Source organism: Oncorhynchus keta, chromosome 19 (genome assembly GCF_023373465.1).
Source record: "Oncorhynchus keta strain PuntledgeMale-10-30-2019 chromosome 19, Oket_V2, whole genome shotgun sequence".
Classification (NCBI taxonomy): Eukaryota; Metazoa; Chordata; class Actinopteri; order Salmoniformes; family Salmonidae; genus Oncorhynchus; species Oncorhynchus keta.
The window spans coordinates 7,863,056-7,881,407 of record NC_068439.1 but is presented as its reverse complement, the minus strand read 5'-3'; the positions used below and the strand labels follow the sequence as shown (position 1 = coordinate 7,881,407).

Sequence of the window (18,352 nt, the reverse complement as noted above, 5' to 3'; positions counted from 1 at the left end):
GGAGGCTGGTTACCTGGCTGTGAGGAGGCTGGTTACCTGGCTGTGAGGCGGCTGCAGTGTACCATGGCAGCAGGTGCATCAGCAGCTCTCTCTGTCTGCCCCAGGTGGTGGAGGCGGTCGCGGCTGTAGCGGCCGTGGTGGCGCCCGTGGCGGCATTGCCCGTCGCCGTGACGTCTCTGTCCCCTCCCCTGGCTGCCCTGGGTCCAGAGCCTGGGTGTTGACCCAGCCCCTGGCCGAGACCACTGAGCCCCAGGCCCAGACCTGCCGGGCCATGCTGGCTTTCACTCCACCTCAGCCCTTCAGACAAAACCAAACCAGTGGTCAGGCCAAAGCCAGATATACGGAGACGTTTTCAGAGTTTTAGCAGAAGCCAAGTTGATACTTGCAGTCAATCAAAATGACCTGTTTATATGGCTATCAACAGGAATATAGTTTATTAAAATGGCAGGCCAGAAATAACTTGTTTTATCGCCGAATCATACTGAACGTTGGAGTTCTGTTCTGAACAGGTATTTAGCGCCAAAGAAGCAAATAATTGTAGAATTATTAAAGTGCCTGCTCGGTAGGGGGAAAAAAGCGTAGAGAAATGCTAGGCAACATATTAGCATTAGTATCCAGAATTAGCATCTCTGTTAGCGTTGCGATAAGAGTTATCATTCTTAGCCACGTAGGAATGAAAACCAGCACGTCCAGAAACACGACTGAGTACCACAGAAAGATAGCAGCAGTGACATAGGAGAGGAGATGGTGTGAGGAGGTGCTGCATGTGACAGACAGGAGAGGAGATGGTGTGAGGAGGTGCTGCATGTGACAGACAGGAGAGGAGATGGTGTGAGGAGGTGCTGCATGTGACAGACAGGAGAGGAGATGGTGTGAGGAGGTGCTGCATGTGACAGACAGGAGAGGAGATGGTGTGAGGAGGTGCTGCATATGTGACAGACAGGAGAGGAGATGGTGTGAGGAGGTGCTGCATATGTGACAGACAGGAGAGGAGATGGTGTGAGGAGGTGCTGCATGTGACAGACAGGAGAGGAGATGGTGTGAGGAGGTGCTGCATGTGACAGACAGGAGAGGAGATGGTGTGAGGAGGTGCTGCATGTGACAGACAGGAGAGGAGATGGTGTGAGGAGGTGCTGCATGTGACAGACAGGAGAGGAGATGGTGTGAGGAGGTGCTGCATGTGACAGACAGGAGAGGAGATGGTGTGAGGAGGTGCTGCATGTGACAGACAGGAGAGGAGATGGTGTGAGGTGCTTATTTCAGATCTAAACATTCCATTATTCAGGCTACATCGTGATGTAGAATTGAGCAAAACGTTTAGTGTCGTTTATAAAACCCTCCTAGTGCATGTCTGTGGTTGGTGTTAATTCTCTCATCAGGTCACGATGCTACTCTAGCTTGTCTTAAAAAGGGATAGTAAAACATTTTGGCAATTAACTACTTTTTTCTACTTTACCAGAGTCATATTTTTATTTATTTTATTTATTTGTTCTTAACTGATTTGGTTATTTACAATGACGGCCAAACGCGGACAACGCTGGTCCAAATTGTGTGCCGCCCTCTGGGACTCCAAATCAAGGCCAGTTGTGATACAGCCTGGATTCGAACCAGGGTCTGTAGTGACGCCTCAAGCACTGAGATGCAGTGCCTTAGACCGCTACGCCACTCGGGAGCCCCACTCATAGATTTCATTTGTATGTCTCTGTGTGTAGTTTGAAGGAAATCGGAAGGTAGTTTCTGGAGCCATTGCTAACTAGCGTTAGCGCAAAGACAGGAAGTCAACAGGAACAGCTAGCGTAAATGTGTCTTTAAGACACAGCTAGACGGAAACCACATTCATTCAAGCCAGATGACTAACATTATTGATTAGTATCTACAGTAACAGATCTTTATCCTACTGTGTCTTGTCATAAATATCTCTCGTCTCCTGATCTCTGTCCTTCACTGAACTCTAGCCAGGACACGTGTCTGTGTACACGCGCCTGTCTCTGTGTTCGTCCGCGTCACAATCCTTGGTCACAGGGACGGCACATAAACTAAGTGGACTAACAGCTTCCTAAAAGAGCCCATAAACGTGTCATGAGAGTCAACATGAACCCTTTCCTCCCCTCCCCGACAGACCCAGCAAACAGTAGCCTCCACCTCCAACCGTGGCTCTTACCTGGGTTGTTCTTCTCTAGCAGGTACCAGCGGTAGAAAGATCTGCGTTTGGAGTCGCTCATCTCCAAGCCCTGCTGCAGCAACCACTGGGAGATGTAACTCTGACTGATACCTAGAGAGAGGAGAAGAGAAAGAGGGGAGGAAGGGAGAGAGAAAGAAAGGAGGGGAGAGAGAAAGAGGGGAGGAAGGGAGAGAAAAAGAAAGGAGGGGAGGAGAGGAAGGGAGAGAGAAAGAAAGGAGGGGAGAGAGAAAGAGGGGAGGAAGGGAGAGAGAAAGAAAGGAGGGGAGGAGAAGAGGGGAGGAGAGAAAGAAAGGAGGGGAGAGAGAAAGAAAGGAGGGGAGAGAGAAAGAGGGGAGGAGAAGAGAAAGAGGGGAGGAGAAGAGAAAGAGGGGAGGAGAAGAGAAAGAAAGGAGGGGAGAGAGAAAGAGGGGAGGAAGGGAGAGAGAAAGAAAGGAGGGGAGAGAGAAAGAAAGGAGGGGAGGAGAAGAGGGGAGAGAGAAAGAGGGGAGGAAGGGAGAGAGAAAGAAAGGAGGGGAGAGAGAAAGAGGGGAGGAAGGGAGAGAGAAAGAAAGGAGGGGAGGAAGGGAGAGAGAAAGAAAGGAGGGGAGAGAGAAAGAGGGGAGGAGAAGAGAAAGAGGGGAGGAGAAGAGAAAGAGGGGAGGAGAAGAGAAAGAGGGGAGGAAGGGAGAGAGAAAGAAAGGAGGGGAGAGAGAAAGAGGGGAGGAAGGGAGAGAGAAAGAAAGGAGGGGAGAGAGAATGAGGGGAGGAGAAGAGAAAGAGGGGAGGAAGGGAGAGAGAAAGAAAGGAGGGGAGGAAGGGAGAGAGAAAGAGGGGAGGAGAAGAGAAAGAGGGGAGGAGAAGAGAAAGAGGGGAGGAGAAGAGAAAGAGGGGAGGAGAAGAGAAAGAGGGGAGGAAGGGAGAGAGAAAGAAAGGAGGGGAGAGAGAAAGAGGGGAGGAAGGGAGAGAGAAAGAAAGGAGGGGAGAGAGAATGAGGGGAGGAGAAGAGAAAGAGGGGAGGAAGGGAGAGAGAAAGAAAGGAGGGGAGAGAGAATGAGGGGAGGAGAAAGAGAAAGAGGGGAGGAAGGGAGAGAGAAAGAAAGGAAGGGAGAGAGAAAGAAAGGAGGGGAGAGAGAAAGAAAGGAGGGGAGAGAGAAAGAAAGGAGGGGAGAGAGAAAGAAAGGAGGGGAGAGAGAAAGAAAGGAGGGGAGAGAGAAAGAAAGGAGGGGAGAGAGAAAGAAAGGAGGGGAGGAGAAGAGAATGAGGGGAGGAGAAGAGAATGAGGGGAGGAGAAGAGAATGAGGGGAGGAAGGGAGAAGAGAGCCAGGGTGAACACATTAGAAAATATCCTAGACAGAAATACAGAAATAGCCAAACAAATATGATGTAACCCCCCTTCAGGTACACTGAAAGCTGTCTGAGCAGAATAAATGTAACCCCCCTCCAGGTACACTGAGAGCTGTCTGAGCAGAATACATGTAATACCTGTGACCTGTCCCACGATGGCCTGGGAGATCCTGCGGTTGTTGAGGAAGGTTTTAATCTCCTCCTTCACCAGGTTACTGTCCCTCCTAGAAGAACAGGCACCGCAGAGTTAACGGACGACAACCATAGTAGGACTGATTACCAACAACGACCAGACAGCCTACAGGGAGGAGGTGAGAGCCCTGGTGAAGGGGTGCCAGGAAATGAACCTCTCCCTCAACAGACGCACCACTGAGAGCATCCTGTCGGGCTGTATCACCGCCTGGTACGGCAACTCCACCGCCCTGCAACTGCAGGGCTCTCCAGAGGGTGGTGCGGTCTGCACAACGCATCACCGGGGGCAAACTACCTGCCCTCCAGGACACCTACAGCACACACCGTCACAGGAAGGCCATAAAGATCATCAAGGACGACAACCACCCGAGCCACTGCCTGTTCACCCCGCTATCATCCAGAGACTGCAAAACAGCTTCTATCTCAAGGCCATCAGACTGTTATATATCCATCACTAGCCGGCTACCACCCGGTTACTCAACCCTGCACCTTAGAGGCTGCTGCCCCATATACAAAGACATGGAATCACTGGTCACTTTCATACTGCTTTACTCCTCTCATATGTATATACTGTATTCTACTGTATTTACTAACTAGTCACTTTAATAATGTTTACATACTGCTGTACTCATCTCATATGTATATACTGTATTCTACTGTATTTACTAACTAGTCACTTTAATAATGTTTACATACTGCTGTACTCATCTCATATGTATATACTGTATTCTATTCTACTGTATTTACTAACTAGTCACCTTAATAATGTTGGAGTTAGGAACACAAGCATTTAGTTAGATATTACTGCACTGTTGGAGTTAGGAACACAAGCATTTAGTTAGATATTACTGCACTGTTGGAGTTAGGAACACAAGCATTTAGTTAGATATTACTGCACTGTTGGAGTTAGGAACACAAGCATTTAGTTAGATATTACTGCACTGTTGGAGTTAGGAACACAAGCATTTAGTTAGATATTACTGCACTGTTGGAGTTAGGAACACAAGCATTTAGTTAGATATTACTGCACTGTTGGAGTTAGGAACACAAGCATTTAGTTAGATATTACTGCACTGTTGGAGTTAGGAACACAAGCATTTAGTTAGATATTACTACACTGTTGGAGCTAGGAACACAAGCATTTAGTTAGATATTACTGCACTGTTGGAGTTAGGAACACAAGCATTTAGTTAGATATTACTGCACTGTTGGAGTTAGGAACACAAGCATTTAGTTAGATATTACTGCACTGTTGGAGTTAGGAACACAAGCATTTAGTTAGATATTACTGCACTGTTGGAGTTAGGAACACAAGCATTTAGTTAGATATTACTGCACTGTTGGAGTTAGGAACACAAGCATTTAGTTAGATATTACTGCACTGTTGGAGTTAGGAACACAAGCATTTAGTTAGATATTACTGCACTGTTGGAACACAAGCATTTAGTTAGATATTACTGCACTGTTGGAACACAAGCATTTAGTTAGATATTACTGCACTGTTGGAGTTAGGAACACAAGCATTTAGTTAGATATTACTGCACTGTTGGAGTTAGGAACACAAGCATTTAGTTAGATATTACTGCACTGTTGGAGTTAGGAACACAAGCATTTAGTTAGATATTACTGCACTGTTGGAGTTAGGAACACAAGCATTTAGTTAGATATTACTGCACTGTTGGAGTTAGGAACACAAGCATTTAGTTAGATATGTACAGGGATACTGGAGTGATGGAGGTAGATATGTACAGGGATACTGGAGTGATGGAGGTAGATATGTACAGGGATACTGGAGTGATGGAGGTAGATATGTACAGGGATACTGGAGTGATGGAGGTAGATATGTACAGGGATACTGGAGTGATGGAGGTAGATATGTACAGGGATACTGGAGTGATGGAGGTAGATATGTACAGGGATACTGGAGTGATGGAGGTAGATATGTACAGGGATACTGGAGTGATGGAGGTAGATATGTACAGGGATACTGGAGTGATGGAGGTAGATATGTACAGGGATACTGGAGTGATGGAGGTAGATATGTACAGGGATACTGGAGTGATGGAGGTAGATATGTACAGGGATACTGGAGTGATGGAGGTAGATATGTACAGGGATACTGGAGTGATGGAGGTAGATATGTACAGGTATACTGGAGTGATGGAGGTAGATATGTACAGGGATACTGGAGTGATGGAGGTAGATATGTACAGGTATACTGGAGTGATGGAGGTAGATATGTACAGGTATACTGGAGTGATGGAGGTAGATATGTACAGGTATACTGGAGTGATGGAGGTAGATATGTACAGGTATACTGGAGTGATGGAGGTAGATATGTACAGGTATACTGGAGTGATGGAGGTAGATATGTACAGGTATACTGGAGTGATGGAGGTAGATATGTACAGGGATACTGGAGTGATGGAGGTAGATATGTACAGGGATACTGGAGTGATGGAGGTAGATATGTACAGGGATACTGGAGTGATGGAGGTAGATATGTACAGGGATACTGGAGTGATGGAGGTAGATATGTACAGGGATACTGGAGTGATGGAGGTAGATATGTACAGGGATACTGGAGTGATGGAGGTAGATATGTACAGGGATACTGGAGTGATGGAGGTAGATAGGGATACTGATGGAGGTAGATATGTACAGGGATACTGGAGTGATGGAGGTAGATATGTACAGGGATACTGGAGTGATGGAGGTAGATATGTACAGGGGAGTGATTACTGGAGTGATGGAGGTAGATATGTACAGGGTTACTGGAGTGATGGAGGTAGATATGTACAGGGTTACTGGAGTGATGGAGGTAGATATGTACAGGGTTACTGGAGTGATGGAGGTAGATATGTACAGGGTTACTGGAGTGATGGAGGTAGATATGTACAGGGTTACTGGAGTGATGGAGGTAGATATGTACAGGGTTACTGGAGTGATGGAGGTAGATATGTACAGGGTTACTGGAGTGATGGAGGTAGATATGTACAGGGTTACTGGAGTGATGGAGGTAGATATGTACAGGGTTACTGGAGTGATGGAGGTAGATATGTACAGGGTTACTGGAGTGATGGAGGTAGATATGTACAGGGATACTGGAGTGATGGAGGTAGATATGTACAGGGATACTGGAGTGATGGAGGTAGATATGTACAGGGTTACTGGAGTGATGGAGGTAGATATGAACAGGGATACTGGAGTGATGGAGGTAGATATGTACAGGGTTACTGGAGTGATGGAGGTAGATATGTACAGGGTTACTGGAGTGATGGAGGTAGATATGTACAGGGATACTGGAGTGATGGAGGTAGATATGTACAGGGATACTGGAGTGATGGAGGTAGATATGTACAGGGTTACTGGAGTGATGGAGGTAGATATGAACAGGGATACTGGAGTGATGGAGGTAGATATGTACAGGGATACTGGAGTGATGGAGGTAGATATGTACAGGGATACTGGAGTGATGGAGGTAGATATGTACAGGGATACTGGAGTGATGGAGGTAGATATGTACAGGGATACTGGAGTGATGGAGGTAGATATGTACAGGGATACTGGAGTGATGGAGGTAGATATGTACAGGGATACTGGAGTGATGGAGGTAGATATGTATGTACAGGGATACTGGAGTGATGGAGGTAGATATGTACAGGGATACTGGAGTGATGGAGGTAGATATGTACAGGGATACTGGAGTGATGGAGGTAGATATGTACAGGGATACTGGAGTGATGGAGGTAGATATGTACAGGGATACTGGATGTGATGGAGGTAGATATGTACAGGGTACTGGAGTGATGGAGGTAGATATGTACAGGGTTACTGGAGTGATGGAGGTAGATATGTACAGGGTTACTGGAGTGATGGAGGTAGATATGTACAGGGTTACTGGAGTGATGGAGGTAGATATGTACAGGGTTACTGGAGTGATGGAGGTAGATATGTACAGGGTTACTGGAGTGATGGAGGTAGATATGTACAGGGTTACTGGAGTGATGGAGGTGATATGTAGGTACTGATATGGAGGTAGATATGTACAGGGTTACTGGAGTGATGGAGGTAGATATGTACAGGGTTACTGGAGTGATGGAGGTAGATATGTACAGGGTTACTGGAGTGATGGAGGTAGATATGTACAGGGTTACTGGAGTGATGGAGGTAGATATGTACAGGGTTACTGGAGTGATGGAGGTAGATATGTACAGGGTTACTGGAGTGATGGAGGTAGATATGTACTGGAGGATGGAGGTAGATATGTACAGGGTTACTGGAGTGATGGAGGTAGATATGTACAGGGTTACTGGAGTGATGGAGGTAGATATGTACAGGGTTACTGGAGTGATGGAGGTAGATATGTACAGGGATACTGGAGTGATGGAGGTAGATATGTACAGGGTTACTGGAGTGATGGAGGTAGATATGTACAGGGATACTGGAGTGATGGAGGTAGATATGTACAGGGATACTGGAGTGATGGAGGTAGATATGTACAGGGATACTGGAGTGATGGAGGTAGATATGTACAGGGATACTGGAGTGATGGAGGTAGATATGTACAGGGTTACTGGAGTGATGGAGGTAGATATGTACAGGGATACTGGAGTGATGGAGGTAGATATGTACAGGGATATGGACTGGAGTGATGGAGGTAGATATGTACAGGGATACTGGAGTGATGGAGGTAGATATGTACAGGGATACTGGAGTGATGGAGGTAGATATGTACAGGGATACTGGAGTGATGGAGGTAGATATGTACAGGGATACTGGAGTGATGGAGGTAGATATGTACAGGGATACTGGAGTGATGGAGGTAGATATGTACAGGGATACTGGAGTGATGGAGGTAGATATGTACAGGGTTACTGGAGTGATGGAGGTAGATATGTACAGGGATACTGGAGTGATGGAGGTAGATATGTACAGGGATACTGGAGTGATGGAGGTAGATATGTACAGGGATACTGGAGTGATGGAGGTAGATATGTACAGGGATACTGGAGTGATGGAGGTAGATATGTACAGGGATACTGGAGTGATGGAGGTAGATATGTACAGGGATACTGGAGTGATGGAGGTAGATATGTACAGGGTTACTGGATATGTACAGATGGAGGTAGATATGTACAGGGATACTGGAGTGATGGAGGTAGATATGTACAGGGATACTGGAGTGATGGAGGTAGATATGTACAGGGATACTGGAGTGATGGAGGTAGATATGTACAGGGATACTGGAGTGATGGAGGTAGATATGTACAGGGTTACTGGAGTGATGGAGGTAGATATGTACAGGGTTACTGGAGTGATGGAGGTAGATATGTACAGGGTTACTGGAGTGATGGAGGTAGATATGTACAGGGATACTGGAGTGATGGAGGTAGATATGTACAGGGATACTGGAGTGATGGAGGTAGATATGTACAGGGATACTGGAGTGATGGAGGTAGATATGTACAGGTATACTGGAGTGATGGAGGTAGATATGTACAGGGATACTGGAGTGATGGAGGTAGATATGTACAGGGATACTGGGAGTGATGGAGGTAGATATGTACAGGGATACTGGAGTGATGGAGGTAGATATGTACAGGGATACTGGAGTGATGGAGGTAGATATGTACAGGGATACTGGAGTGATGGAGGTAGATATGTACAGGGATACTGGAGTGATGGAGGTAGATATGTACAGGTATACTGGAGTGATGGAGGTAGATATGTACAGGGATACTGGAGTGATGGAGGTAGATATGTACAGGGATACTGGAGTGATGGAGGTAGATATGTACAGGGATACTGGAGTGATGGAGGTAGATATGTACAGGTATACTGGAGTGATGGAGGTAGATATGTACAGGGATACTGGAGTGATGGAGGTAGATATGTACAGGGATACTGGAGTGATGGAGGTAGATATGTACAGGGATACTGGAGTGATGGAGGTAGATATGTACAGGGTTACTGGAGTGATGGAGGTAGATATGTACAGGGATACTGGAGTGATGGAGGTAGATATGTACAGGGATACTGGAGTGATGGAGGTAGATATGTACAGGGATACTGGAGTGATGGAGGTAGATATGTACAGGGATACTGGAGTGATGGAGGTAGATATGTACAGGGATACTGGGGTGATGGAGGTAGATATGTACAGGGATACTGGAGTGATGGAGGTAGATATGTATGACTGCCTGGATGCAATCATCTCTTTCTCTCCCTACACACCTGACCCAAATTAGCCAGACTAAAAGCTAACAGGAGAATAAGTCATCGTGACCAGGGCCTCGGGCCGTTGTCTGATAATGATATAATCATCCTCCTCTCCAGACGCAAAACTAGTTTCTCCCCCCCCCCCTCTCTCTCTATTACGGTGTTCACCTCAAATAACCATCTTTCTCTTTTTCATGATTCACAGTTTGCTCCTAATCTTCTTCTAGCATCTCTTTAAGCAGTAGGCCCATATCTCTCCTCATTACAGTCCTATAGGCCCATATCTCTCCTCATTACAGTCCTATAGGCCCATATCTCTCATTACTGTCCCATAGGCCCATATCTCTCCTCATTACTGTCCTATAGGCCCATATCTCTCCTCATTACTGTCCTATAGGCCCATATCTCTCCTCATTACTGTCCTATAGGCCCATATCTCTCCTCATTACAGTCCTATAGGCCCATATCTCTCCTCATTACAGTCCTACAGGCCCATATCTCTCATTACTGTCCCATAGGCCCATATCTCTCCTCATTACTGTCCTATAGGCCCATATCTCTCCTCATTACTGTCCTATAGGCCCATATCTCTCCTCATTACAGTCCTATAGGCCCATATCTCTCCTCATTACAGTCCTATAGGCCCATATCTCTCCTCATTACTGTCCTATAGGCCCATATCTCTCCTCATTACTGTCCTATAGGCCCATATCTCTCCTCATTACTGTCCTATAGGCCCATATCTTTCCTCATTACTGTCCTATAGGCCCATATCTTTCCTCATTACTGTCCTATAGGCCCATATCTCTCCTCATTACTGTCCTATAGGCCCATATCTCTCCTCATTACTGTCCTATAGGCCCATATCTCTCCTCATTACAGTCCTATAGGCCCATATCTCTCATTACTGTCCCATAGGCCCATATCTCTCCTCATTACTGTCCCATAGGCCCATATCTCTCCTCATTACTGTCCTATAGGCCCATATCTCTCCTCATTACAGTCCTATAGGCCCATATCTCTCCTCATTACAGTCCTATAGGCCCATATCTCTCCTCATTACAGTCCTATAGGCCCATATCTCTCCTCATTACTGTCCTATAGGCCCATATCTCTCCTCATTACTGTCCTATAGGCCCATATCTCTCCTCATTACTGTCCTATAGGCCCATATCTTTCCTCATTACTGTCCTATAGGCCCATATCTTTCCTCATTACTGTCCTATAGGCCCATATCTCTCCTCATTACAGTCCTATAGGCCCATATCTCTCCTCATTACAGTCCTATAGGCCCATATCTCTCCTCATTACAGTCCTATAGGCCCATATCTCTTCATTACTGTCCTATAGGCCCATATCTTTCCTCATTACTGTCCTACAGGCCCATATCTCTCCTCATTACTGTCCTATAGGCCCATATCTTTCCTCATTACTGTCCTATAGGCCCATATCTCTCCTCATTACAGTCCTATAGGCCCATATCTCTCCTCATTACAGTCCTATAGGCCCACACCTCTACTCATTACTGTCCCATAGGCCCATATCTCTCCTCATTACTGACCTATAGGCCCATATCTCTCCTCATTACTGTCCTATAGGCCCATATCTCTCCTCATTACTGTCCCATAGGCCCATATCTCTCCTCATTACTGTCCTATAGGCCCATATCTCTCCTCATTACTGTCCTATAGGCCCATATCTCTCCTCATTACTGTCCTATAGGCCCATATCTCTCCTCATTACTGTCCTATAGGCCCATATCTCTCATTACTGTCCTATAGGCCCACATCTCTCCTCATTACAGTCCTATAGGCCCATACCTCTACTCATTACTGTCCTATAGGCCCACACCTCTCCTCATTACTGTCCTATAGGCCCACATCTATCCTCATTACTGTCCTATAGGCCCACACCTCTACTCATTACTGTCCTATAGGCCCACACCTCTCCTCATTACAGTCCTATAGGCCCATATTTCTCCTCATTACAGTCCTATAGGACTCTACCTCATTACTGTCCTATAGGCCCACACCTCTCCTCATTACAGTCCTATAGGCCCACACCTCTACTCATTACTGTCCTATAGGCCCACATCTCTCCTCATTACTATCCCATAGGCCCACATCTCTCCTCATTACAGTCCTATAGGCCTCTACCTCATTACTGTCCTATAGGCCCACACCTCTCCTCATTACAGTCCTATAGGCCCACACCTCTACTCATTACTGTCCTATAGGCCCACACCTCTCCTCATTACAGTTCTATAGGCCCATATCTCTCCTCATTACTGTCCTATAGGCCCACACCTCTACTCATTACTGTCCTATAGGCCCACATCTCTCCTCATTACTGTCCTATAGGCCCACACCTCTCATCATTACTGTCCTATAGGCCCACATCTCTCATCATCACTGTCCTTTAGGCCCACACCTCTCCTCATTACTGTCCTATAGGCCCACACCTCTCCTCATTACTGTCCTATAGGCCCACACCTCTACTCATTACTGTCATATAGGCCCACACCTCTACTCATTACTGTCCTATAGGCCCACACCTCTACTCATTACTGTCCTATAGGCCCACACCTCTTTTCCTGTCTCCATATATGAAACCCACTCTCTAAACAGCCCTCTTGCCCCCTCCTCACCTCATATACTCCTCTACCTTCTCCTCCAGGTCCCAGTCCTCCTCCGCCATGATGTCATAGCTGAATGACCTCTGAACTCCGACTGCTGGGGGGTACAGCGGCGGGGGCGAGGTTTCGTAGCTGTTGCTAGGCGACAGGGAGGCGCCATCCAGCCCGGGTGTCTGCGTGGTGACGGAGGCCAAGGAGAGGGAGGAAGAGGAGGAGGAGGAGGAGGAGGGGGCTGGGGCGGAGGCTGTGGTAGGGGTAGTGTTGGTTGTGGGGATGGCGGTGTGGGTGTCGTTGCTGTACGGGGGCCGATGGTCGGGATCGAGCCGCTCTAGGGATGCTAAAGCCTGGATGATCTGTGGCTTGGTCATCCCTGAGAGACGGAGACGCTGAAGGAGGTCGATCTGCTCGATGGTATAGCGTGGCTCCACCTCACAACACTCCATCCTGGCATCTAACGGGTTAAAATAGACATTAATAGTTCAGACACTTTCAAAAAAAAGGTCTCTAAAAATACTGTATCAGAGACAAGTTGTTATCTATTTGATTTACAAATTCTCTATGGGGTAATGAATCTGGCTAAGGCCCTGGTGTGGCAGTAGCCTTGTGGTTAGAGCGTTGGACTAGTAACCGGAAGGTTGCAAGTTCAAACCCCCGAGCTGACAAGGTACAAATCTGTCGTTCTGCCCCTGAACAGGCAGTTAACCCACTGTTCCTAGGCTGTCATTGAAAATAAGAATTTGTTCTTAACTGACTTGCCTAGTTAAATAAAGGTAAAATATATTTATATATATATATTTTTTAATCTGGCTTCCCTTGTCCCACAACTAGGCATCTATATTATCATTTAACATCTCTGACTTGCTTTCACAGAGGCCTCAGTAAAAATAAAAGTCAAAAGTCAGAACTGTTAATATAAATGCCTAGTTGGGGGCTGAACTTTGGCACAGTCACATCTCTTACATATTTGTCCTGAGCATAAGACAGTGCTGATTCACAGCCCGATGACTCATTAAGTTATAATAATATAGTGTATTTGGAAAGTACCGAGATCCCCTTCCCCTTTTCCACATGTTGTTACATTACAGCCTTGTTCTAAAACGGATTAAATAAGTACAATTCCCTATCAATCTACACACAACAACCCCACAAAGCGAAAACAGGTTAAGAAATGTTTGCACAATTATTAAAAATAGAAAACAGAAATACTTTATTGACATAAGTATTCAGACCCTTTGCTATGAGACTCGAAATTGAGCTCAGGAGCATCCTGTTTCCATTGATAATGTTTCTACAACTTGGAGTCCACCTGTGGTAAATTCAATTGATTGGACATGATTTGGAAAGGCACACAACCTGTCTATATAAGGTCCCACAGTTGACAGTGCATGTCAGAGCAAAAACCAAGACATGAGGTCGAAGGAATTGTCCGTAGAGCTCAGAGACAGGATTGTGTCGAGGCACAGATCTGGGGAAGGATATGCAGCATTGAAGTTTGGAACTCTTGTTAGTTTTCCTAGAGCTGGCTGCCCAGCCAAACTGAGCAAATGGGGGAGAAGGGCTGTGGTCGGGGAGGTGACCAAGAACCCGATGGTCACTCTGACAGAGTTCCTCTGTGGCGATGGGAGAACCTTCCAGAAGGACAACCATATCTGCAGCACTCCACCACAACAGGCATTTATGGTAGAGTGGCCAGATGGAAGCCACTCCTCAGTAAAAGGCACATGACCGACTGCTTGGAGTTGGCCATAAGGCACCTAAAGGACTCAGACTGTGAGAAACAAGATTATCTGGTCTGATGAAACCAAGATTGAACTCTTTGTCCTGAATGACAAGAGTCATATCTGGAGGAAACATGGCATCATCCCGACGGTGAAGCATGGTGGTGGCAGCATCCCTACGGTGAAGCATGGTGGTGGCAGCATCCCTACGGTGAAGCACGGGGATGTTTTTCAGCGGCAGGGACTAGGAGACTAGTCAGGATCGAGGAAAAGATGAATAGAGCAAAGTACAGAGAGATACTTGATGAAAACCTGCTCCTGAGTACTCAGGACCTCCGACTGGGGCGAAGGTTCCCCTTCCAACAGGACAACGACCCTAAGCACACAACCAAGACACCGCAGGAGTGGCTTCGGGAGAAGTCTCTGAATGTCCTTGTGGCCCAGCCAGACTCAAACATCTATAGAGAGACCTGAAAATAGCTGTGCATCTCCCAATCCAACCTGACAGAGCTTGAGAGGATCTACAGAGGAATGGGGAGAAACTCCCCAAATACAGGTGAGCCAAGCTTGTAGCATCAAACCCAAGAAGAATGGAGGCTGTGATCGCTGCCAAAAGGTGCTTCAACAAAATACTGAGTAAAGGGTCTGAATACTTATGTCAATATCATATATTTTTTTAAAACCTGTTTGTACTTTATCATTATGGGGTTTATGGGTATATTGAATCTATTTTAGAATAAGGCTGTAACATAACATGTTTTGGAAAAAGTCAATAGGTCTGAATACTTTCCCGAAATAACCTATGTATTTATTGCCATGTTTAAAGTTAGCTATGTACCGACACGAATAAATAAATCTGTGCATTGATTGTAAAATCAGGTGTGTCATTGCCCCTGCCCATGGCATTACAGTGCCCGACTGCAGCCTACCTGACAGCGGGGGTGAGAGGCGCCCTGTGGGCAGAGGCTCGGTTCGCGGTGCCGCAGCCGGGAGGCACCACTGTCGCATGGCTCGATGGAGCTGCCGGGGGGGGGAAGAGGTAGGCGACACTTGATGATGCGGTGTAGGGACTAGGGAAGAAATGCGACAAGGGGTCAACTCGCTAGAAACTTCACTTCAAATATGATTAAAGTTTTTGCAGTTAAATTAGATGTGGCCTGTTGCTAAATAAAAGTGACCCAACTCGCTATCAAGTTGGCTTGTTGTTTTCCAAGGTGAGAAGCGACCGTCACTTTCACTGACGCGCTGCAGCCTGGTTCGGCTTTATATGGTTAGCTTATCGCGCTAGCTAATTATTAGCTCGCTAGCTATCTCTTATCTGGTGACAGTAACGGTGCAAGCTATTAAAAGTAGCAAACTTGAGCTAAGTTGTAACGCGAGCTAACTCATCGCGTCCACCTTGCACCAATAACTAGCGCACGCTAAATCAGGTCATAAACCAGAGCACTTTGCACCAAATGGTATCTTGATTTAGCCGAGGTGGGAGATAATGGCATGCTAATGCAGACACATGATGCTAACCGGCAGCGCCCCTCTTCTCTTACCTCCCGCTGCTGTGGCGAGCCGCAGCCGTCTAAACGGGCAGCTGTAACGCAGCAGGGGACGCGACGTGGGCACTTCTCTTGAAACGTTCAACCGTGCACGTCGACCGAACAAAACTTTCGTAACGGTTTCCAACCAGCTAATGAAGGTGATCCGCGCAGGCAGGGTCACATTGTCCCGGGATGCAACAGCAGAACCGTAAAGAAACGGTAAACGGGGAGTCGGTCTCAGTTTCTGACCTCTAACCCCAGCACACTGTCCCGGGATGATATAGGAAGTTATTCATCTGGGAGGGAAAATCAAAACGTTTTTTTTATTATTCATTAATACATTCAGTTCTCCCCCCAAAAAAGTGAATAGTGCAAACCTTACAGCCATTAGCCTATAATAAAGTGATCTGTAAAGTAATTTGAGGCAAAGCATTTTGTGACAAAAAAGGGCTTTGTTAATACGTTTGATTGATAAATTGATTGATAAAAACACTATTAGGCAACATTCTATTCCTTCTGTAGCCTGTTGATATTTCTATATCTTATCTGTTTATAAAGTCGGCCTAATGACAGCAACCTACTATCATACCTCGTTAAAAGGCAATTCAATATTCACTCTCTGAATAGCACACACGTCTCGCGAGGCTTAAAAACCCTTCTTTAAACCCGTCTCCTCCACTTCATCCACACTGATTTTTGAAGTGGATTTAACACGTGACATCAATAAGGGATTCGTAGCTTTCACCTGGATTCACCCTGTCAGTCTATGTCATGGAAAGAGCAGGTGTCCTTAATGTGTTTCATTGTCAGTGTATATGTCTGTTTATGTATTTAATTCGGAATGATCCCATATCATGCAGATTGCATGCAGACGTATTAATGGCATCGAGTGAAAGATACAGAGCCTTCAGAAAGTACCACTTGACTTATTACACATTTTGGTTGTGTTGCAGCCTGAAAATAAAAGGATTACATTTATTTTTCTCTCGCACATCTAAACCCAACGTGAAAACGAGTTTTTACTGAAAATACAGGCCAGTCAAAAGTTTGGATAATACCTACTCATTTTTCACAATTTTCTACATTGTAGAATAATATAATAGTGAAGACATCACAACTATGAAATAACACATATGGAATCATGTAGTAACCAAAAAAGTGTTAAACACATCAAAATATATTTGAGATTTTAGACACTTCAAAGTAGCCACCCTTTGCCTTGATGATGGCTTTGCACACTCTTGGCATTCTCTCAACCAGCTTCATGAGGTAGTCACCTGGAATGCTTTTCCAACAGTCTTGGAGGAGTTCCCACATATGCTGAACACTTATTGGCTGTTTTTCCTTTCATTCTGTGGTCCAAATCATCCTAAACCATCTCACTGACAGTGTCACCAGCAAAACACCATTGCACCTCCTCCTCCATGCTTCACGGTGGAAATTGCACATGCAGAGATCATCCGTTCACTTACTCTGTCTCACAAAGACACGACAGTTGGAACCAAACATTTAAAATGTGGACTCATTAATCAATCAAATTTATTTATCAGCAGATGTCAGCAGAGGTCGCAAAGTGCTATACAGAAACCCAGCCTAAAACCCCAAACAGCAAGCAATGCAGATGTAGAAGTTACCATTTTGGGGCAGCAGGTGGCCTAGTTGCTGGATCGAATCCCCTGAGCTGACAAGGTAAAAATCTGTCTTTCTGCCCCTGAACAAGGCAGTTAACCCACTGTTCCCCTGAACAAGGCAGTTAACCCACTGTTCCCCTGAACGAGGCAGTTAACCCACTGTTCCCCTGAACGAGGCAGTTAACCCACTGTTCCCCTGAACGAGGCAGTTAACCCACTGTTCCCCTGAACGAGGCAGTTAACCCACTGTTCCCCTGAACGAGGCAGTTAACCCACTGTTCCCTGAACGAGGCAGTTAACCCACTGTTCCCCTGAACGAGGCAGTTAACCCACTGTTCCCCTGAACGAGGCAGTTAACCCACTGTTCCCCTGAACAAGGCAGTTAACCCACCGTTCACCTGAACAAGGCAGTTAACCCACTGTTCCCCTGAACAAGGCAGTTAACCCACCGTTCCCCTGAACAAGGCAGTTAACCCACTGTTCCCCTGAACAAGGCAGTTAACCCACTGTTCCCCTGAACAAGGCAGTTAACCCACTGTTCCCCTGAACAAGGCAGTTAACCCACTGTTCCCCTGAACAAGGCAGTTAAACCCACCGTTCCCCTGAACAAGGCAGTTAACCCACTGTTCCCCTGAACAAGGCAGTTAACCCACCGTTCCCCTGAACAAGGCAGTTAACCCACCGTTCCCCTGAACAAGGCAGTTAACCCACTGTTCCCCTGAACAAGGCAGTTAACCCACCGTTCCCCTGAACAAGGCAGTTAACCCACTGTTCCCTGAACAAGGCAGTTAACCCACTGTTCCCTGAACAAGGCAGTTAACCCACCGTTCCCTGAACAAGGCAGTTAACCCACCGTTCCCCTGAACAAGGCAGTTAACCCACTGTTCCCCTGAACAAGGCAGTTAACCCACTGTTCC

At 46.3% G+C, this 18,352-nt stretch overlaps 1 protein-coding gene and 1 long non-coding RNA gene across 51 annotated transcripts in view; one reads left to right on the top strand and one right to left on the bottom strand.

Annotated features, from left to right (window-relative positions):
* LOC118373245 (homeobox-containing protein 1-like) overlaps positions 1-16,075 on the bottom strand; it is a 35,490-nt gene extending 19,415 nt beyond the window's left edge. For 48 of the 49 annotated variants that reach the window (XM_052469207.1, XM_052469220.1, XM_052469251.1 and 45 more), the window contains exons 1-6: positions 15,817-16,074; positions 15,202-15,342; positions 12,567-13,005; positions 3,644-3,729; positions 2,162-2,272; positions 37-297 (exon numbers count right to left, since the gene is read on the bottom strand). In XM_052469207.1, coding sequence (XP_052325167.1) covers positions 37-297; positions 2,162-2,272; positions 3,644-3,729; positions 12,567-13,005; positions 15,202-15,280 — 976 coding nt within the window. In that variant the 5' untranslated portion in view covers positions 15,281-15,342; positions 15,817-16,074. Of the gene's footprint in view, positions 1-36; positions 298-2,161; positions 2,273-3,643; positions 3,730-12,566; positions 13,006-15,201; positions 15,343-15,816 lie in introns of all 49 variants that reach the window. The other variant, XM_052469260.1, reaches the window with a different exon arrangement.
* LOC127909177 (uncharacterized) lies at positions 6,709-9,136 on the top strand. Of its 2 annotated transcripts, none has more exons than XR_008070057.1 (4): positions 6,709-7,079; positions 8,057-8,320; positions 8,523-8,654; positions 9,024-9,136. It is a non-coding gene; the product is annotated as an uncharacterized LOC127909177 (long non-coding RNA). The 2 variants fall into 2 exon arrangements; XR_008070058.1 differs by lacking the exon at positions 9,024-9,136 and having other exon boundaries at positions 6,709-6,881; positions 6,981-7,079; positions 8,123-8,320; positions 8,523-8,800.
* Positions 16,076-18,352: the final 2,277 nt, after the last annotated feature.